Source organism: Rhinopithecus bieti, unplaced genomic scaffold (genome assembly GCF_001698545.2).
Source record: "Rhinopithecus bieti isolate Rb0 unplaced genomic scaffold, ASM169854v2 scaffold_5924, whole genome shotgun sequence".
Lineage (NCBI taxonomy): Eukaryota > Metazoa > Chordata > Mammalia > Primates > Cercopithecidae > Rhinopithecus > Rhinopithecus bieti.
In genome coordinates, this window is record NW_016805189.1 from 2,656,193 (window position 1) to 2,679,032 (window position 22,840).

Consider the following 22,840-nt stretch of genomic DNA (forward strand, 5'->3'; position numbering starts at 1 on the left):
CTGCATTCAATCTGTTGTGATATCACACATTATGCAGCCTCTGAAAACCTCCTTGTATATTTGTGAGAAAATGTGAGTGAAAAAGGCAAATCACGCCCTGGTGTTGCTGTGAAAATAGTATGACCTCTTGGACTTTATGAAAGAACCCCAGAGCAGTGTCCAGATTTTCTGGTGTCAATATATCAGCACGGCAGAGTCTCAAGTACCAAGTCAGCTCATTGTTAGAGGTGGGAGAATTTTCCTAGACTACAAAGCCAACAGAATTGAACATGAAAACAACTGCTGGTGCAACTGTGACTATGCCCTGATTAAATGAGACAGGAAAACCCTTAATCTCAGCCTCGCCATATAACCTCTGGTTCAGAAACTCAGGCCTGAGCCATGCAGAAGGCCAGACCCCTGTTGTTCTGCCGTTTGGAATGAAGCTTGTTTGTGAATAAAATATTGGAATCCATCCATTTCTCTGGATTGATGATTAGCAACTATTTTTTGTTATTGCTTTTCTTGTTTTTTTTTTTTTATTTGTTTTAGAAGAGAGTCAATTCAAAAAAATAAAATCTTTTCTTGATGTAATTCCTTTTCAAAATTATCTTTTAAATTCTGGAAATCCAGTGTTTATGACTTAAGCCTTGTTATTTTTATACTATTAAAGGTTTGGGGTTTAAGACTTTGTTTTGTGTTTTTGGCAAACCTTTAAACAAATATTGTTGCTGAATAAGAACCTCTTCAAATGTTTTACTTATTCTTTACTGACTTTTCAAGATACACACGGTAGTGACATCACAGCCACCATGTCTAGCAGTGACACTTTAAACCATTTACCAGGCAAACTTAAGCAGTGGTTCATTCTCTGCACCTGCTGGGGATGGACAGTCCCTCCTGGAGGGGATCCAGAGATTACCTCTAAAATAATTTCAAAAGAAGGTGGAACTGGGGCTCTCTGGGGCTGACTACTTTCTCAGGGAGAGGCATCAGGTGCAAAGCTGTTTTTCTCTCCTCAAAGCTCTACAACACAGGCTAGTCTTCCCCTCCCCCAACTATTTCTAGAAATTTGAAACGTTATTGTATCAGTCAAGACTAAATTGCTGGCACCAAAACCCAAATTGAAGAGAAGCTTTTGGAGAGCAAGGGGTGGAGTATCCTCATTTATTGGAAACACTTTGCACCGGGTGCAGTGGCCCACACCTGTAATCCCAGCACTTTGGGAGGCCAAGGCAGGTGGATCACCTGAGGTCGGGAGTTCAAGACCAGCCTGACCAACATGGAGAAACCCCGTCTCTACTAAAAATACAAAATTAGCTGCGGTGGGGGCGCATGCCTGTAATCCCAGCTACTCAGGAGGCTGAGGCAGGAGAATCGCTTGAACCTAGGAGGCAGAGGTTGTGGTGAGCCGAGATCACGCTACTGCACTTCAGCCTGGGCGACAGAGTGAGACTCCATCTCAAAAAAAAAAAAAAAAAAAAAAAAAAATCAGTAAGAAAAAAAGAGCAAAAATGAGCAAAGGCTATGAACAAAGGACATATAAATAACTTTTAAATATATGTCAACCTTATGCATATTTTTCAAATATACATTAAGTACTCATCCAATCAGAAAAGATCAAAAAGTTTGATAAGATAGTGATGTGGGGGGTAGGAGGAACTGGGCACTTCCATACATTGCTGATGGCAGTAGAAACTTATGGAACATCTATGGAGAGCAATTTGGCAACATGTATCAAAATTTTAAATGAGCAATGTTGACAAGTAATTCCATATCTTAGAATTTATTCCTTAGCTAACTTGCTCATTTGTAGTATTACATCATATGTACTAGGATATACATATTCCATAGATATGAAATTGGAAGCAAACAAATAATCTAATAATAGATTAGAGAATAAATGTATTGTGCACAGACCTGAGATGGAAATCTATGCAGCAGTAAAAAAGAACGAGGTGGCTCTACTTGCACTGTTCTGGAACGATCTCCATGGTACATAGTGAAAAAGGAAAGTTCAGAAGGTTATTGTGCTACTGCTTACAAAAGTGTGTGTGTGAGAATGTGCTTGAATATGCATAAAACATCTCTGAAAGGATACAAAAGAAAGGAGTAACAATAGTTTCCTGTGGGTAGAGGCTTTGGGTGGACAGGGTCAACAAGTAGAGGGAGACCTAGTTTTCCTATGTGCTTTTGTACATCTTAAATTTTCACCATGTGCAAATATTATCTAATTAAAATGAAAGTCTAAACAATAATTTTATAATGTTCGGCTTCTTAAAAACCTTTGAATATCCTTGAGCTACATGATGCCTAGGATTGCCACTGAGTAATGTTTATTATTGTGATAGAAGCACTTTTTAATGTACTAGAAATTCTGCTCCATAGCTGTACATGCAACAAAAATCTTTATGCTTTTCACCATCTGTTAAATTCTGTTGCATAGACATTTGTGGAGTTCATCACGTAAGTTATATGTAGCTCAACCTTCCCCAGACCTTAGCAACCTCTTGGTTCAGATAGGGTTCCTGTAGCAACAATGACTCAACACGGTTCTCACAGACATATTTTGAAACAGGACCTATAAAGTCCTCCCATCCCCTTAACTGGGCAAGGTTTTCTTGAAATCTTCACGGGGCGACTCTCATGTGTCCTAAACAAGTGTGCTCCCAGCAGGTCCTCCCACGGCTCTGCTGAACACCGCAGGTCCCTTGAGACCCACTTTCTCACCCAGCCCTGCTGCTTCCCCGCAGATGCCATGAGGGATACACTAGAGCCCCTCCTCTGTGAGAAAGCTGCCGGTCACCTGGGGGAGGTGGAGTGAATGCCACGCTCTGTTTCCACTCTGTTCTGTCAGACAAATCCCACAAATATGCTGCTTGGACTCCCAAATTTTGTGGAACTTGGTGACACAGCTCTTCATGTTTTGCTCACAGTCACTCTGTCCTCAACAGGACTCCTCCGGGAACGCAGATGGAATCGGAATGGTAGACAAAACTGGTGAAAGACAGTTTTTACTCAAAATCACCTCTCCTTCTGTGATGAGAATATAAGACCAAAGAAGAACTCAAAGGGCGTGAGGAAAGAACCATCTTCAGAAAATAAGAACCATGTTCCTTGACTCTGTCACCTCTCTACACCTCTCTACACCATCTGTTATTATGACGGGAAGACGGAGCCAAAACTGAGAGAGCAGTTTAGGAGAGGTTTGAGTCACTGGAAAGCAAAAATAATCCTGACTACTGCACTGATATAGCCACCATTTTGCCCTTATCATCTGTAATCTTCACAACACCTCTGTTCCAATTAATTTTCAACATGAATGGTAGAAAATCTGACCAAACTAGCTAAACCCCAAAATTGGAATGTTAGCTGATATAGTAAATAGAATGAGACAAATTGGCTTCAGGCATGGCCTGATCCAGAGCTCACAGGCCCTGAAGGCAGCCTAGTTTCTCTGTTCCTCAGCTCTGCTTGCTCAGTGTTAACTCTTCTCCAACAAGCTCTCCCCTCATGGTTACAAGATGGCTGCCAGCAACAGCTCCTGGGCTTTTTCCTTCCAGGTTAAATTCTGTTGTGTATCCATTTATGGAGTTTATCACATAAGCTATATGTAACCCAATTTTCCCCAAACCTTAGCAGCTTAGGACCAAATCCAGTAGAAACGAGTGAGTCTGCTTCCCTGAGAGTTCAAAACAAGAGCCTAGGAATTGAGTTTCTTTGCCTGTGGCTCATCCATGGGTCAGATACCATGGCAAGGGGGAGGAAGAGTCCTGAATGTCTGAGCTCAGGCCCTATGCTCCCTCCAGGGCCATCACTGTCACCGGAAGTACTTGGGCAGAGGTGGAGGAGGGCTGGCTCCCCAAGCAAAAGTAGGGCAGTGTTGCCAAAGCATAGTAAATTCTAGGCAGCAAAGATAGCAGTTGTCCACAACAAACCCTATAAGATTGAAATTATTCTCATTGTACAGATGTGGAAATTGAAGGTCTCGGATGTTAAGACTCTTGCCCCAAATCATATAATGGTATAGATTGGATTTTACCCCATTAATGTGTGCAATGAGACTAAAAGGATAGGTAGGTATCTGCCAGGCAGACTTGAGCAAGGAGGGTGCTCGAAGCGAGGATTTATGAATACACAGCAGTATGAGGGCATTAGGGGAGTGGGGGGCCTTCAGGGAACTTGGAGTTATGGGCAAAGTTATAAGACAGTGTAGCAAAGAAGAGCTCAGGCTCTGGTGTCAGATGGATCCAGAAGTTATTTACCAGTTCAATAGGTTGCAGTGAGCAGCTTGCAGTGAGCTGAGATTGTGCTACTGCACTGCAGCCTGGGCAACAGAGCAAGACCCTGTGTCAAAAAAAAAAAAAAAATTACTAACGGAGGTTTGTTTGTTTTTTGCTTTGTTTCACATTTTGATATAGATTCCTGAACTCTCCAGGGATAGGGAGATTCCTAGGTTGAGGTATCAGGAAATTTCCTCCCAGAAAAGTGTTGGTCATATAGGGGAATTCATCCACCTCCTTCCAAGTGGCCAAGGATGTAACTGCTCACTTCACCTTCATCACCTGTAATATAGTGCCAGTAAGCTTCACAGAGCTCTTGAGAGGAATGAGTGAGATAGCACAAAGGAGCTGGTATAGTGCTGAGCTCAAGGAGCTTCACAGATGGTCGATGTTATGGTACTGGTGAGGATAGGTCGCACGAGGTAATGAATGGGGAAGGTGTGGGAAAATAAGACGGAAAATTAACCACGGGTCAAATCACGCTAAGATAAGGATTTTAGCTTTTACCCTCCACAAAATGAAGAAGGATTTTGACCAGAGGGATGGCCCAATGAGTTTTTCATTTTAGAAAGATCATTCTGGCAGCAGTGTATAGCCGAGCAGCAGAGAGGTGGGGTGGGCAGGGGGAGGGTCCAAAATGGATGGCAGTGAGACCAGTTAGGAGACCATTTTAATACAGTCATGTGCCACATCACGTTTCAGTCAACGATGGACCTCATATGCTATGGTGGTCCTGGGTGATTGGAATACTGTATTTTTACTGTGCCTTTTCTAATATGTTTAGATACACAATTACCATTGTGTTACAACTGACTGCAGTGTTCAGCACAGTAACTTGCTACACAGGTTTGTAGCCTAGGAGCAATAGGCCACATCATATATAGCCCAGGTGTGTAGTAAGCTATACCATCTAGGTTTGTGTGAGCACACTCCGTGATATTTCCCCATCGTTACCCCTGTCATCAGGTGACATATGGCTAATCAACTTGTTTGGTGGTTGCTAAACTTAGTTCAACGTTAAAATTACTAAGAAAGGCCAGGCACAGTGGCTCACGTCTGTAATCCTAGCACTTTGGGAGGCCAAGGCGGGCAGATTACTTGAGGCCAGGAGTTCAAGACCAGCCTGGTGGACATGATGAAACCCCATCTCGACTAAAAACAGAAAAATTAGCCAGGCATGGTGGCACACACTTGTAGTCCCAGCTACTTGGGAGACTGAGGCAGGAGAATTGCTTGAACACAGGAGGTGGAGGTTGCAGTGAGCCAAGATTGTGCCACTGCACTCCAGCCTGGAGATATATGTGTCTTAAAAATGGACATATTTCCTGACCCTTCAACTCCACTTCTATACGCATATCCTAAGAAAATAATTCGGGCTATGTACACTCCACCCTGTCTCAAAAAGAAAACAATTACTAAGGGAGGTTTTTTCTTTTATTTTTTGCTTTGTTTCATGTTTTAATACAGATTCCTGGACTCTCCAGGGATAGGGAGATTCCCAGGTTGGGGTATCAGGAAGTTTCCTCCCAGAAAAACTGTTGGTACCATAGGAGAATCGATCCACCTCCTTCCCAGTGATCAGCATTGCCTAAAGGCAAACTAGAATTGTTATAGCAAGAATGTAAACACTAAGAAACAGTCAACTTTCTGGTTTTTTAATGTTAAAACAACAACTCTTGAAGCCCCTGGGGCACAGGTTGGCATAGTCAGATAAAGATTGCCTGGGATGGAAGGGATGGAGAGAATGGGATCGAGTGACACTTTGCAGGAGGTCATTTGGTCTGACCAGAGCAAACCACCAGGAAGGAAGCAACCTTCGAGGTGATGGTATTTGAAGGTGGGGCCATTGGGAGGTAATTAGGTTTAGATGACATCATGAGGATGGGACCCTCATGATGAGGTTAGCACCCTTATCAGAAGAGGAAGAGATCAGAACATACTCCCTTTCTCCATCGTGTGAGGACATAGCAAGAAGGTAGTCATCTGCAAACCAGGAAGAGGACCCTTCCTCACCAGATACCAAATTTGCAGACATCTTGATCTTTGACTTCGCAGCTCCAGAACGGTGAAAAAGAAATGTCATTGTTTAAGCTACCTCAGTCTATGGTACTTTGTTACAGCAGCCTGAACTGAGTCAGACATTCAGCATTGGGAGATGGCCAGCAGGGAACTGCATGGAAGCTGACCCAACACCTACAGTACCAGTCCCAATTCAGGTGAGCACTGGCTGCCTTTGTGGAAGAACCACTCCCACAGTTCTGCCTTCAGCCAGAAGGCCTCCCATCCATCGCTGTATCCTGATGGCTCTATGACTGTAGACTTGCTGACTTTACTCTGAGCTGCCTGATGTGGATAACAGATAACTCCCACTTCAATGGCCCAAATACTCACTGGCCTTCACATTTCCATCCTGGGGATGAATCAGAATTCACCCAAACATCTCCCCTATTCCCCGATGTTTACATTGTTTTCAGGTTTCCGTTAGTACATTTAATACTTCAATGAACATGTTGCACATAAAGCTTTTACTGCATAACTTCTAACTCTAAAATATCTGGTATTCTTTGACAAAACCTAGTAATGGCTATTTCTTTGAGTTCAGGATACGAAGTCTCAAACACTATTCCCTTCTCAAAAGATACAATTAAAGTTCTTTTATGAAATTCAGTACCTGTTGATGGAAAAAAAACTCTTAGCAAGCAAACAATAAAAGGGAATTTTCTTAACCTAATAATAGGCACCTACCAGAAACCTCAGCCAACATCTTACCGAATGCTTCTTTTAAAAGTCAGGAATGAGATATGGGTGTTATGAGTGTCCATTATCACTGCTTCTAAAACACTTCTGTTGGCACTTCAACACTAGAAGTCATAGAAAAGAAAAAAAAAGGAAAGAGATTGCTGCCTCTTCCAGGATGTAGAGAAGCAGGCATTCTAATTCACTGCTTGTATAACTTCAACCTTTAAGAATGGCAATTTGGAGATATATGTGTCTTAAAAATGGACATATTTCCTGACCCTTCAACTCCACTTCTATACGCATATCCTAAGAAAATAATTCGGGCTATGTACATACATGTAACAGGTTACTGTCTCTACTACTCTCTAGTCAGAAACCTCCTATTTGACAAGGTACTGCTTATGTGAATTCCAGCATGAACACATGCAGGAATATTAGTCACTAAAAATCATATTGTATAAGAGCATTTGCCAGAAAGACAGCTTAAACTACCACGTTCAAAATACCTTTTTTTGTAGATAATGGCGTGTACACACATACACAAACGTACTGGAAAGATCTATACAGAATATTGATGATTCCTTATGCTCTTTGTTTTCCCAATTTTCTAAAACCTGCTACTTTTCTAATTAGGAAAAACAATATATTTTAAATGCTGCCTCAAATGCTGTAGGCAGCAAAGAAAGTGGCTCAGAAACGCTGTAAAGAGAGATTTTATATGGGGAGATGGTAGCAACTATACATCTGTTCATACAGAATCCTTAATGCCATGCAGCTAAACTGTATTCTTATTGTTCATTTTATTAAGACAAAAATAAATGGTAGATCTAAAGGTTAATTTTAGGTAAACTCTCTTAGGTAAACTCTGTGCTTACTCATATTCAGGAACCAGCTATTCTGCAAATTCTGAGCAGGTCACAGGCCACTCTGCAACCCAGTGATTAGACTGGGGAAGATGGAGCTTATCGGGCTGTTTCCCTGGTTCATGTGACCAAGTGGGGTCTGGGGTTGGGGGTGAAGGAAGAAGGGAGAAGGGGCGGTCACAACAGTGTTCCATGCATGCACTCAGACAATGGCACAAGTTACAACAATGAAAATCTTTATGCATATAACTTTGTGATCAATACAATCCTTCAGAACAAGAGACAAACAAAGGAATACAATGTCCCAAACTGTTGCAGTCCATAGGCTGACATTGCTAACTAGATTTAGATCATCTGGAGGCTTTTGTAAGAGGAACTGAGGTGCAGAGGCATCAAAATGAGTTGATTCCCGGCAAAAGTGCTAAAAGGCTACAGACATATCTAAAAATCAAGAAACCACTACTTGTTAAGTACTTCTGGTGTTTGCATACAGTGTCCAATACATAGGGAAGAGAGCAAGTCCATACTGGTCTTTGTACATGCTGTGTGGTAGAGGCTACTGCAGGTTTCTTTATTTTCTAAAGTAGGCAAGGCTCATTAATTGACCAATTCACATTGTGATTACTTGGTACAATGCATGCATGTTATTGGTACACAGAGTGCTTTAACAGGAATCTGCTGGATTTTCAAAAATCTGACAAGACCATTTTTGTCTCAGAGGACTATTATTATCCTTTCAGTTATTCATTCATTCAACAGATACGTATCCCAAACTGTGTGTTATCTCATCCATCCCCTTCTCAGGAAGACTAACCCTGGAAACAGGTGAGAGGAGAGTGTTCACAGGGCACAGCATGTGTTGTTGATACTGTTTGTGGACAGCAATGGTGCAATCCCAAGGACTTGAATAAGTGGCCTCTACCTCATTAACCAACTCCTTGAACCCAGACCATCAGGGAGCTAGTGAGCTGATTCAAGAGAGGAAAGAACAATTCTCCATTCAAGTGAGACATCCCTCAAGGGGAACACAACTATTCTGACTCATTTGGGAAGGGGCAAAGAAAAGGATATGAGGTGGAATCATTCTTATCTGTAAAGTTTAGCTGATGGAAGAAAATGGTGTCATTTGCTTAACTCTGGAAAATGCAGTGGGTCTCTGGGCCCTGAGGGTGGTATGCAAAATAAGCCCATCTCTCCACCTACACCCTTCCCAAAAAGCAGGCTGTGGGCGTGGCTGCTTTTTAAGAAGCTGGATGCTAACTTCAGATGGCACAGAATTCAAGACCAAAACTGTAATAACTTCTTAGTCATATTTTCCATCTTCAGTTCCTTTGGGGGTAAAAATACCACGAAGAGGATAAAATAGCTTTTCTCACGGTATAGGTCATTGTGTGTTTTCTGTTCAAAAAAAGTTCACACAACCACATTCTCTATTATAAAAATTAGTACCTCTCATAGTAAAAGCCTGCTCTACAATTACAGTTTTCGTTTCAGAATTAACAATCCATTTGCTCAAATCAATATTGGCTGCATCAACAATATTCCTGAAAGTATTGCCAATAGTCTTCCAGAGACAAACATGAAGGCTGAGTCTATTCCTCTAATGACGGCGGGGAGAAGGGATTGAGGAGTGAGCCTTTTGCTCAGCCAAATAACAGGTGCATGAAGCATTCTTAAGATAAACTCCCTGTTCAGGATAAGGAAGTCAGAGCTGGTTTTGTAAAACGCCATCAAGGGACTCTGTACCATCTGGAGACAGGTCCTTTGAGTCAGGAGGGATTTTAGTGAATGGCTTCCCAGTCTTGGTTTTTACAAGCTATGTAGCCAATGCATCTGTGTACAAAGAGCATTAAACCCGCCTATTGCACTGAAGGAAATGTGGCTAAGTCACTTGGAATACCGGGAGTACTGACCTTGAGTAACTGAAGTGCTACTTCACCTCTGTGTGGCTCAGAGTTCCCATCTGCATAGTGGAGACAAGAGGTGCTATCCCTGACCCGCTGGGTTAGAGAGAGCTAGAAAGGGCAGGAGTGAGAGGGAGCTAGAAAGCACTGGGGCCTTCTCCAGAGAAAGGCAGTGTTCAAGTAACAAAGTACTCAACAAAGGACTCCAATCAAAAAGCACAAAATTCAAGTAACAGAGTCACAGGTGCTGTGTTCTGGCTTCTGAACAGAGGCCTTGTGCGTCTGCAGTCGAGAGCTGGTGGGTGAGTGAGCTGTGTGGTAGGGGATGCAGGCCAGGCTCTGTGTGGAGCCCATCAAGTCATCCGTACCACTGAGGATGAAAGCTCTCCTCAAGAGGAGAACACAGACCTCAGGAAAAGCTCAGTGGCGCGAGCAAGCTGTCCGGAGCAACTGCTTACAGCATATGCCAAGTGTGTCCTGTGCATAAGATCTTCAGCTGAGTTATCGACCGAAATTTCAAGAGATGAAAGGTTTTCTTCATTTTGCAGGTAGAAATAGACAGTTAAAGAAAGGCTGTCTAGATTTTTCTCCTATGATTTAGCATAAGAATTTTAAAAAAAATTGAGACTGGTACTGTAGGAAATCTCACAGGACACAATCCCCTCCATAAACCATGAAAAGGAAAATCAGGAAGTTTTTTGTAACGAAGAAACTTACTTTTTACAGTTTCTGTCCTAGCAAGCTGGTATGTGCATGCTTGAATATTAGTAATACCCAGAGAACTAGAAGGTTTGGGGGCACTGTCACAGGGACTCTGAAGGCCCCCAGAACAGAAGGATGGACAAGAGTTAACAGTCTAGATATATAGTCTTTTTTAAATAGCTCACAATGAAAAATTGGGAAAATTTCACACTATAAAACCACAATATTTATTTTGCCACAAGAATCCACTTCATCAGTTAGCAAGTAGATGGGAAAACAGCCCTGTTTCTAACTCCTATTATAAAACTTCCAGTTCCCATTTTTTATGGGCTGTTGCTCATCCCTGAACCTACTCATTTTCACTGGACAAATAAAACTCTTTTAGAGCCATTCAGCTGCAGCCCTTATACTACTGTGAAAAGGTGAGTCCAGATACAACGTTTCGGGGAGACATCATCGTTTCTTAGTGCCACTGTTTCCAATGCCGGGTTTGCTGAAGCTCCTGCTCATTTGAGGAAAGTGCACAGTCGGGGTTCTTTCTGTAGGGCCATATAATCCCAAGTTCCTGGCAGTAGCAGATTTCCGTAGGGGCTTGACGCTGGGGAAAGGGCTAAAGATGGGGGTTTTTGAGTTGCTGCCTTGGGGAGGTTTGCTGGTGGCTTTGTTTTCTTCAGGTGCACTCGGTGGCTCTGGGCAGTGCCGCTGGCAGGGTGGGCGCACCCTGGGTTCAGTTTCAGCTGCGGCATCCCTCTGGTTCAGTTCCAGGGCCCCCAACTTCACCTGAACCGCAGACACATCCACATCAGCATCTCCGAACACCGGCTCCGGAGACTGCCCCTCGATCGTCCTCCCGGTACTGCCTTCGGGGCTGCTGCCTTCTCTTCCAACTGTCGCTGTACAACTAGAGGGGAACGCCTCTGCTGCCCCCAGCCCGTTGGTCTTGCTGGCCTCGTTCTGCTCGTCTATCAGCCCTACGGTGTCCCCACAGCCTGGATGACTCTTGGTCCTTGGCATGTTCTTTTTGTGGACTCGGATGTGAGTTCGCCACGGGGAGTTGAGCTTTGTCTTAAGGTCTTCGTAGGGGACAGGAGACACTTTCCCTCCTGTGTGACCAGGAATGTGGATGACAGCATTCTTGGCAGCTCTGTTAGTCATTTTCATCTTCTTTCCTAAAAGAAGGTGGTTTATAACTGGAGAACTGTTTACCTGAGACGGGAGAATGCTGGTCACTGGCCCTTTGTCTGAAAGAAATGTTGAAAGGTAGTATGAAGTGCATCACAGAGAAACACATCCATCATGGAACAGAAATCACATGGAGGTCCTCCCAGCCTGGCCCACCACATCCCTTCCCACGTATTCCCCAGGGAGGGGCACAGGCATGTGACTGAAGACAGCAGAAACCGAATTCAACCCAAGAGCCTGGAATACCAATGTTCTCTTCTTTAAAGAAGAAGGGGCCACAGGGTGATGATACAAAAAGGAACATCTGACCCCTCATTCCTAATTAGGGCCTGGACCCCCTAATGTTTTTTTCACAGAGAGCTCTTGTCTCTGAGTAGCAACTTCAGAGGTACTGTACCTAGAAAAATCTTTGCAGATTTAAAAAAATAATAATACAACAAACACTATGACCATATGGATTATCATCTGTCAGCCTCTGAGAGGTAGGAAAAGAACACACTGCATATTATGAAGTGAGATCCAGCAGAATGACAGAAGTAATAAAAAGGTAGTGAGAATGCAGTGAAATCACAGCTATCCAGCATCTAGCCCTAGAGATGAAAAACCACTCCTGTGTCCTCAATGGACTTTGAAAGCCAATTGAACACTGAAAAGCACCAAAAGCTTTGTCCTCCGCTAGGTGCCGTGGTTCATGCCTGTAATTCCCAGCACTTTGGGAGGCCAAGGCAGAAGGATCACTTTAGGCCAGGAGTTCAAGACCAGCCTGGCCAACATGGTGAAACCGTGTCTCTACTAAAAATACAAAAATTAGCCAGGTGCGGTGGTGCGCACCTGAAGGCCCAGCTACTTGGGAGGCTGAGGCGGTAGACTGCTTGAACCCGGGAGGTGAAGGTTGCAGTGAGCCGACATTGTGCCACTGCATTCCAGCCGGGCAATACAGCAAAACTCCTTCTCAAAACAAACAAACAAACAAAAAAGCTTTGTTCTCCTAGAAGGTACTGTCAATGGCATTATTGTTGACCTCCTGTGGCTATGACCAGGCTCCTATTTCCAATGCAGCATTCAACACACATGGTCCCAGGATGGCAGCTGCAGACAGAAGTTGTAGGGAGAAGGCCTCTCCCTCTGTGTGTGAGTTTCCTTCCTCCTTGATGTCCAGGTCATCTGGCTGAACTAACTTCCACCCTTCTCTACTGTTGTCATTTACCACTGGTCATACCCCAGTATCAACTGAAAATGTTGATAACTGTCTCCTCTTCACCACATTCCTGCCACCTCACCAATTATTTGACTGTCACTGTGATTGGCCCTCCATTACATTCTCATAGTTCCTCAGCCTCCCCAGTTCCATCCTAAACCTTATCACCCAGCTCCACCTTATGTGAAAATATTTAATTCTAATACTCCTCACTTTGGCTCTTCCAGCTCTCAGGCTCTCAGTCTAACTATATGTGGTAATGAACCATAGAGACTTCTGGCTCCTTGTTCCTCAGGCTCCTCATAACCCCTCATGTGCCTTCGGCTCACTGACACCCCTACCCTGCCAGATGCGTGGCCGACCGCTTAGATCACTGCTTCATAGGCATCCCTGTCTCTTTGTCACACATTGCTAGTAAAGCCCCAACCTGGGATCCATAATCCACATTCTCTTTTCTGAAACTGAGCCCTTCAAATTCATGACCTCTCATTTCACTGGGTCCTTAATGCCAAACAATCTTTTCATTTCCCTGTCTCACTCCTTTCAATGACTTAACTAAATCTTCATTACTTTCTTTAACCTCTCATTTACTCCCAACCCCCACCTTATTCCCACCAAACAACTTTCCCCCAATTTCTCCATGAAAACAAAAGCTATCAAGTCTGAAAGGCCTCTATTTCCCATCCTCCCTAACCTCAGAAGCTGATACCTCAACCGCCATCCTCACCACCTTCCATTAAGTCTCAGAAGCTAAGGTCTTTTTGCCTCTAGTTCAAGTTCAGTCTCTCCCCCTGTGCTGCTAATCCTATCGTATACCATCTCATCTAAAACCATGCTGCTCAAACCATGGTCCCTGATATGGTTTGGCTGTGTCCCCACCCAAATCTCATCTTGTAGCTCCCATAATTCCCACGTGTTGTAGGAGGGACCCAGTAAGAGATAACTGAATCATGGGGGTGGGTTTTTCCATGCTGTTCTCATGATAGTGACTAAGTCTCACAAGATCTGATGATTTCAAAAATAGGAGTTTCCCTGCACAAGTTCTCTTTGCCTGCTGCCATCCACGTAAGATGTGACTTGTTCCTCCTTACCTTCCACCATGATTGTGAGGCCGCCCCAGCCATGTGAAACTGTAAGTCCATTAAGCCTCTTATAAATTGCCCAGTCTCAAGTATGTCTCTTTGCAATGTGAAAACAGACTAATACAGTCCCCAAGCAGCAGCACCAGCAGTGCCTATGGGCTTGTTAGAAACATATAATTTCAGCTCCATTCCAAACCTACTGAAACAGAGTCTATATTTTAGCAGATCCCCAAATGATCTGTATGCACACTAAATTTCGAGAATCAATGCTCTAGAGATTTGCCTTTGAGTGGCAATCTTTCCCTTAAAGATAACCACATCAACCATGATCTAGAGAAAGGGTCAGCAAACTTTTCCTGTAAAGGACCAGACTGTAAATATTTTAGCTACTGTAGTGTGAAAGGAGCCTTAGACAACCTGTAAAAAAACGGGCATGCCTGTGTTCCAATAAAACTGTATTTACAGGCTGGGTGCAGTGGCCCACTCCTGTAATCCCAGCACTTTGGGAGGCCAAGGTGGGCAGATCACCTGAGGTCAGAAGTTCAAGATCAGCCTGGCCAACATGGTGAAACCCTGACTCTACTAAAAATACAAAAATTAGCCGGGCGTGGTGGTGCATGCCTGTAATCCCAGCTACTTGGGAGGCTGAGGCACAAGAATTGCTTGAACCCGGGAAGTGGAGGTTACAGTGAGCTGAGATTGCACTACTGCACTCCAACCTGAATGACAGAGTAAGACTCCATCTCAAAACAAACAAACAAACAAAAAAACTGTACTTACAAAAACAGGTAGTGAACAGGATTTGGCCTACAGATCACAGTTTGCTGATCCCTGATGAGGGTACAAGCCACTGGGTCAATTTAGCACCCTGGGCAATTGTTTACCATCACATCCAAAGACTTGCACAGTGTAGTTAAAAAGGGACTGTACAAAGATTCAGAACACCTGTGTTCTAGCCCTGGCCTGACCACTCACTATAGCTATATAACCCTGGACAATTGCTAAGCCTTCCTGAATCACCATTTCCACACCATTTGGAAGAAGATGAGATTATCTGTCCTTGCCTTCCTCATAGATTTGTTTTAAGGACAAAATTAGGAAATGTATGTGCCAATGTTTTTGAAACTTAAAGTGAAATTGTTCATTTATTTTGTGACTGGTTTCTTAAAGATTCAGGATAAAGTGAGAATCGTCAAGAAGTCAACTATTCTTCTCTGATAAATGGAAGGTAAATTCAGTTTTTGTGCAAGATCAGTCACATGCTCACATGCCACTTTAAAAACACGTCAAATTTATATTTTGGTTAATTCTGGACAGGCATCATTTTCATTAGGATATTCATTTCAAGCAAGAATAAACAACTCCCAAATCAGCATACATTAAACAATAAAGCAGATTGGTCACTGGGACTTTTGGAATTAAAAAGAAAAAAGCTTGGCAATCCTTGGAAAAGAGCATTTCCAATTGCATTATAATTGTGTTCTTTTTAGTATACTCCCAAGATACTTGCCGTCAGCAAAGCACAGGCTTTTTAATGTTTTTTTTTTTTTTCCATTTTCTCTGATCACAACATCTGTTATAATATCACCTAAATGACTAGTATATAGCTTAATTTACTAGTGTGCAGATGGCTAAATTCTATACTCAGATGCATAAAATTTATGGGGCAAAAGCTCCAAAATTTCTCAAGTCCAAGGACTGCATGGCTTTGCAACACTTTAATCATTTGTAAACCCTTCTCCACAGCACACATAGTAGAGACGTGTTTGATACCATCAACTGCCTGGTCCTTGGGGCCTAAAAGAACCTGCAGTCTTTTCTTCTTTAGAGCCTGATAAAATAAAATTTAAAATGAGATGCTAAATATGCTATTATCTCAAGCCAGCTGTGTTGACAGATACTGAGCTACAGTTAGTAATTCCAAGGCCTTCCTAGGATTATTTGTTCTTCATTTCACAAGTTGAGATACAGTTGAAATTGATTCAGATGAAGAATCACATTACCTGCCCTGATGTACACCTGATGAACCTGCTGCTGTTGCTTCTTTTTAATTCGAGAGTACTGCCGCTTCAGTGCATTGATATCTGTGGTCATGCGTTCCATCATCATACTGTTAAAAGCTGCATGGTATTCACTTCGACAGGAATTGATTGCTCCTGGACTCAGCTCTGCAATGTTATTAGATCTCAGACTCTGCTCCTCATTTGGCTCTGCACTCGAAGGATGAGACATAAGGAGATGGTCAGCGGAGGGGAACAGGAGTAAATGGAAATTGATTACACTACAACCCAGTGCAGTATCTTAACCTCCATTAAATTCTAAATCACAGAAAAAAATGCATACTAGAGTTTGTCTAGTGCTTATTTTGATGTGCTCCTGAAAATATTTCTGCATTTTCTTATTAACCTAACTGTGGGTCTGACATGAGCTATGTGGGTTCAGTGTTTGATTTTGTTACCAGTTTGTTAGCTATATAGACATAACATCAACTGCTTCCAGATAAAAATCACTGCCATTTTCTAAGATTCCCTTAGAAAGATATAACTCCTAATTTCTAAAATCATTGTACAGATTTCCACACAACTGCATGAGGATTTATACAGGATTGATGGTTTGTAGAGTTTAGACAGTCATTAAAAGTGCATTATTCTTACATTAAAAATAGTAACAATTTATAACATTATCAAGACTTCAGACCACTGTATCACTAAAATGAACGCTTTGTTCATTTAACAAACATTTCTTGTCCACTCTATCGTTATGTCTGATGTGGTGTCTGCTCCTGTGATAGCTACAACTAGCAGATTTGTCTCTTAAATAAAATTGAGATGACCTCCAAGAAAGAGAAACAATACTGGGTGGGAGTAACCCACAGACTGCACAGGCCAAAGCGGGAGAGAGCAAGTTTCTCCAGCACAATTTGTAAAACTGACATGGGAGCCAGAGTAAAAAAAGATGGAGAGATTCCAACTATCCTAACATCTGCTGACAGTGTTATTCAGACAAAGGCTAAACATCTCAGAAATTTACTTCATTTTTTTACTGTAATCATTTCTGTAAGGAGAAGGAAATTAAAAGAGAAACTGCTAATCAGAGCAAAATCAACAAGAAAGACTAATGATGAAATCATGTCATCCTAGAGCACAAAAATGCACAGAAAGAAAAACAGAGAAAAAAATGAAACATAGACCCAGGCTACAGAAACCCAGATTCAAAAACTTTACCATTAAAATACATATTGATCCTATGGCTAGAAATCAAAAGCTGAAAATCAAGCAATAAGAAAGGGGGTAGAAGGCATTGCAGAAATCAAGAAGACTCTTGTTGGGTTCAGATTTTTAAAAGCCATTTAAAAGGAGAGGAGAGCACATACCAAGGACATACTTATAAAACAGCATGAGCCCAGCCATTAAAAAGGTTAAAACTCAAAAGAAGCTGAGGCTTGCAGGAAATATTCCAAAAGATCACAACCAAAGGTTAGAAACAGCAGCAGCTGCTGCCACTGCTCCTACCTTCCAAACAAGAACCGAAAAAGTGAGAAGATAGCCCCATGACTTCAAGAAGGTGGTATAAAGTTGGCAGATGACAAAGATAACACAGAGGTGCCTGACATCTATTCTGTTTCTGTCCTCTTTCAGCATATTTCTAACTTCTCTGAACAAGGAGAAGGTCTTCAAACTAGAAGAGGTAGAATAAATATCCTAAAAGAAAAGCTGCCACCCAAGACAAGAAAGGACGTACAGAACCACAAACTTTAAAACAGTGCATACCATTGATAATGTCCAGACCACAGAAGTCTATTCTGCATAGAAAAAAAAAATGAAATAAAACATGGCATGTGATTCAGAGCACCACATTTTAAGAAGAACATTACCAAATTATAGGATATCTAGAGGTAAATTAATAGACTATTAGGAGGTCCAGAAGTCAAAAACTTAAGAGACATGCTTAAAGAAATTCTGAACTTGGGCCTTTGAGAAAACTTTGGAGGACATGATAGCTGTCCTCAAAGATTTGAAGGGATATCAGGTAGAAGAGGGAGTAAACATTCTTGTTCTGTTTTTTTCCAAAGGGAAGAATCCTCCTTTCCAGCTGGAACCATGGATGGTGTCGAAGAGAAGAAAAAGAAGGTGCCTGCTGTGCCAGAAACCCTTAAGAAAAAGCAAAGGGATTTTGCCAGAGCTGAAGATCAAGCACCTGAGAAAGAAGTTTGCTGAAAAGATGCTTCAAAGGGCAAGGAGGAAGCTTATCTATGAAAAAGCTAAACACAGCCACAAGGAATACAGGCAGATGGACAAAACTGAGGTTCAAATGGCTAGGAGGGCAAGAAAAGCTGGCAACTTCTATGTTCTTGCAGAACCCAAACTGTCACTTTCCCTAAGGATCAGAGGTATCAATGGTGTGAGCCCAAAGGTCTGAAAGGTGTTAGAGTTTCTTCGCCTTCGTCAGATCTTCAATGGAACCTTTGTTAAGCTCAGCAAGGCTTCAATGAACATGGTAAGGATTGGAGAACCATACATTGCATGAGCGTACCCAAACCTAAAGTAAGTAAATGAACTAATCTACAAGTGTCATTATAGCAAAATTGATAAGAAGCAAATTGCCATGACAGATAACACTTATGCTCAATCTCTTGGTAAATACGACATCATCTGCATGGAGGATCTGATTCATGAGATCTATACTGTTGGAAAAGGCTTCAAAAAAGCCAGTAACTTCCTGTGACCCTTAAATTATCCTCTCCCCAAGGTGGAATGAAGGAAAAGACCTCCTATTTTGTGGAAGGTAGAAATGCTGGCAATAGGGAAGAGGAGAGCTACAGGCTTATTAGAAGGATGAACTAAGGGGTCTACCATGATTATTTTTGTAATCTGGTCAGTTAATAAACAGTGATGCCTTCAAATAGAAAAAAAAAAAGCAAAGAGAAGAACTATTAGTAGAATGGGTCGGTGGAAGTTATCTCTTTGTAACTAGAAACCATGGACTAAGGGGAAGAATCTAGCAAAGTGTCTTGTAAAATAATGAGTTTCTTGTCACTCAAGAAATTCAAGTAGAGGTCACCATAATGTTTTGATTTAAAGGGTAATCCTATTGTAAGAGAAGCCAGTATGGAATAAATTAAACTCAGATGGAGTATATTAAGCATCTACTATATGCCAGGCTCTGTGCTAAGGAACTTAGCATACAAAGTTGAATCCAGTGAATGGGAGCAAAAGTCACCATAGAGAAAAAGAAATGTGTATTATGCATGTAACACATAATACAGAGAGAAACTATTACATAATAAAAAGATAAAGTAACAGAAAAGATGCTTTTAGTAACAATTTTTTTTTAAGATGGAGTCTCGCTCTGTTGCCCAGGCTGGACTGCATGGCATGATCTCAGCTCACTGCAACCTCCGCCTCCCAGGTTCAAGCAGTTCTCCTGCCTCAGCCTCCTGAGTAGCTGGGACTACAGGCACACACCACCACACCCAGCTAATTTTTGCATTTTTAGTAGAGACAGGGTTTCACCATATTGGCCAGGCTGCTCTCGAACTCCTGACCTCATGATCCACCTGCCTCAGCCTCCCAAAGTGCTGGGATTACAAGCGTGAGCCACCACATCCAGCCTAGTAACGACTTTTTAATGTTGTTGTTGTTGTTGTTGTGTTTTGGTAGAGACAGGGTCTCCCTATGTTGCTCAGGCTAGTCTTGAACACCTGGCTTCAAATGATCATCCTGTCTCAAAGTGCTGGGCTTACAGGCATGACCCACCATGCCTAGCCTAATAAAGACTTTTAATAGTTGTAACCAGTTCAGAAAATTACTGAGGCATCTATAGGACACAGTGTTACTCTTATTGTAGTAAACCAATACATCTTGATAATCTAAATCAAGAGCCACCTCTTTACCTTTAATTTGTTTTTGGTACTTCTGCAGTTCAGGAGCCAGGAACCCACTAAAAGGTCCAAGACACCCCACTGCATTAACGACAGCATCCTCATCGTCTGGGTCATTCTCTTCATCACTGTCTCTGGCCTTACTATGTCGTCTTGAAAAACATAAAAGACAAAAAAGAAATAGAAAACCAGAGGTATTTCAAAACATAATACAGTTACATGGTTTAAATGCCATATATAATTAACATAGAACTACATATAATTAACATGGTGAAACCCCATCTCTACTAAAAATATATAGAAATTAGCCTGGTGTGGTGCCGTGCATCTGTAATTCCAGCTACTTGACAGGCTGAGGCTAGAGAATTGCTTGAACCCGGGAGGCAGAGGTTGCAGTGAGCCAAGATCACGCCACTGCATTCCAGCCTGGGCAACGACAGAACAAGACTCTGTCTCAAAAAAAAAAAAAAAGAAAAGAATTTTATGTAATTACATGATTTATAAAAAGTTTCCCTCCCATCTCTGTCCAACTTCTGCCCATTGAAACTAGTAACCATGGTCACTTGTGAGAATCTCCTACCTAATTCCCACAGGTGATCATCGTTACTTGTTCTTACATATTCTTCAGTTTCTCTGAGCACACATAAGCAAATATGACTACATGCTTTTATTTTTCTCTTCTTTTTGGATAACTATTAGCTTACTATATATGCTCTTCTGCATCTTGCCTTTATTCATATAAGAAATCTTTACGGGCTGGGCACAGTGGCTCACACCTGTAATCTCAGCACTTTGGGAGGCTAAGGCAGGAGGACTGCTTGAGCCCAAGAGTTCAAAACCAGACTGGGTAACATAGCGAGATGCTGTCTCTGCAAGAAATTAAAAATTATCCAGGCATGGAAGTACGTGCCTATGGTCCCAGTTACTTAGGAGACTGATATGGGAAAATCACTTGAGCCTGAAAGTTAAGGCCGCACAGTATGCCATGATTGTACCACTGCACTCTAGCCTGGGTGACAAAGTGAGGTTTAGAAAAAAGAAAGAAAGAAAAGAAACCTTTCCATATTCATACACAGAGCTTCCTTATGCTTTCTTACAGTTCTACTGGATGTACACACCCCATAGTGTGGAACCAGGCTGCTAATGGTATACACTTGAGTGTTTCCAATAATATGTTATTACAAAGTCCTGGGCGCAAGCAATCCTCCTGCCTCAGCCTCCCAAGTAGCTAGGACTACAGGTACACACTACTACACCCAGCTAATTTTTGTAATTTTTGTAGAGACAGAGTCTTGCTATGTTGCCCAGGCTGGTCTCGAATTCCTGGCCTTAAGTGATCCTCCTGCTTCAGCTTCCCAAAGTGCTGAGACACACACCCAGCTTGGGTGGCCATTTTCTTATCAATTTCCAGGAATTTTATATATTAGCAATATCCGTCCCTATTTTGTATAGTAAGTTAAAAATATCCTTCCACAGATAGTTTTGAGTCTACTTGTAGAGGTTTGGTTTTGTTCCATTTGGATCATCCAGAAAATTATATTTAAAGTACTTATTTTTTTCTTTTTTTTTTTTTATTTTGAGTCAGTTATTAAGGCCTTCCCAATTTCAAAGAACTAAAGGAATTCTTCCACATTTTCTTATGCTAATTTTATTATTTCATTGTTTCTATTTAACACATTCATCTATATGGAATTTATCCTGGCATCTAGTATGAGGTCTGACTCTCATTTTCTTTCCAAATTAGTTCCCATTAGTCCATCATCATTTACTAAATAGTATAACTTTTCACCATTGATTCAATATGCTTATTTTTCATATGATAAACTCTTTATCAACTGTCAATTTTTGGTCTTCACAGTTTTTAAATCAGCTCATCTGTGTACTTGTATACAGGTTCCACACTATTTTAACTATTGAGATTTTTAATACTTGATATCATTAGGTAAGTTTTGGGGTTGCTAAATATCTCTTCAGTTTATGTTCCAAATTTCTCTGGAAAGTACACTTTTAAAAATCTCTCTTGAGTTTAAATCAAAACCATTTGGAAAGGGACATTCAGATTCTAAGTGTCAAATTAACATATCTCTGGGGCTTCATAAATATTAATTTACAGTAACAAATTAAGATATTAAGTCTTCCATCATGAAAACAATGAGGAATTTAAAAACCTTACCCAGAAACTGAGGTGGGTTTAACTGTGGCTGGGAACGGTGTAATGTTGTAGGTGTATTTTTCCCTCAACTCTGCCAATTGTGGGAAAGGGAATGGAGCCATGGAATAAACAGTCTGAAAACAAAAGCAAAATGCCAAGTCTGAAACAGTAGCCTTCACCAACTCTTATCAATCCTGGAAAGACATTAAAGTTTTATGAAGTCGAGTGTGAAGAGGCAGATACTACTCCTTACACAGCAAGTGGAGAGATTACACTTCAACATCTGCTTTCAAGACAGACAAAAGAAGATGATTAAACCCGACCCAGTGAGCTCTCAAATCAATCCAGCTGCAGCTGGGTATTCAACTGGTAAACAAGGGTGGGCAATCACGGGCAGTCTGATTTCCTCCTGTTGTTCGATAAATGGATTAATGCAGAAATCCACAGCTCCCTATGTCTTCTGTATCAAAGAACTCAAAAATGTTCTTCCTACGTAGTGCTTACTTTTCACAGCTCTGTTAGATGATTTTTAGAAATTTAACGTCAGGTCAGCCCTCTGGATAAAATTAAGTCTAGTGGATGATCTTGTGATCGACTACAAGTTTTCTCCAAAGATACCACCTTTTTAAATGTCTGTGGATGAGTTCTAGGTGAAAATTGCTAGGTGTTATTTGAAAGGAAAAAAAAAAAAGACAAGAAAAAAGTGACAGGGTGTAAAGCTTAGGCTGTTAAAACTCTATAAATAAAAATGCAGAAAAGCACCCAGGCTTCCACCAGAATTTCAAAATTATGTATCATTCTATCAGCAATAGAAAAGTAATATTGTTCGCTTTCTTATTTTTATTAAAATTTAATAGCTCCAAACATGTTTCTTC

General features: G+C 41.6%; 1 protein-coding gene and 1 long non-coding RNA gene across 2 annotated transcripts in view; both read right to left on the reverse strand.

Annotated features, from left to right (window-relative positions):
- LOC108529338 (uncharacterized) overlaps positions 1 to 3,278 on the reverse strand; it is a 95,244-nt gene extending 91,966 nt beyond the window's left edge. The window contains exon 1 of the long non-coding RNA XR_001885507.1: positions 2,786 to 3,278. This is a non-coding gene — a long non-coding RNA (uncharacterized LOC108529338). The remainder of the gene's footprint in view (positions 1 to 2,785) is intronic.
- Positions 3,279 to 8,083: 4,805 nt separating this feature from the next.
- On the reverse strand, positions 8,084 to 22,096 carry LOC108529350 (TBC1 domain family member 30-like). The gene is made up of 4 exons (XM_017871591.1): positions 21,987 to 22,096; positions 19,826 to 19,965; positions 15,936 to 16,142; positions 8,084 to 11,639 (listed from the first exon to the last, which is right to left on the reverse strand). Exons 1-4 carry the CDS (start codon positions 22,085 to 22,087, stop codon positions 10,924 to 10,926), a joined length of 1,164 nt encoding a protein of 387 aa, XP_017727080.1. The 5' UTR covers positions 22,088 to 22,096; the 3' UTR covers positions 8,084 to 10,923.
- Positions 22,097 to 22,840: the final 744 nt, after the last annotated feature.

Coding starts and splice junctions, on each gene's coding strand:
- LOC108529350 (XM_017871591.1), bottom strand. CDS start 22,087: ATGGCTCCATTCCCTTTCCCACAATTGGCAGAGTTGAGGGAAAAATAC. Junction 19,966..21,986: donor AAACCCACCTCAGTTTCTGG/GTAAGGTTTTTA, acceptor ATGTTTTTCAAG/ACGACATAGTAAGGCCAGAG. Junction 16,143..19,825: donor GTACCAAAAACAAATTAAAG/GTAAAGAGGTGG, acceptor CTTCGAGTGCAG/AGCCAAATGAGGAGCAGAGT.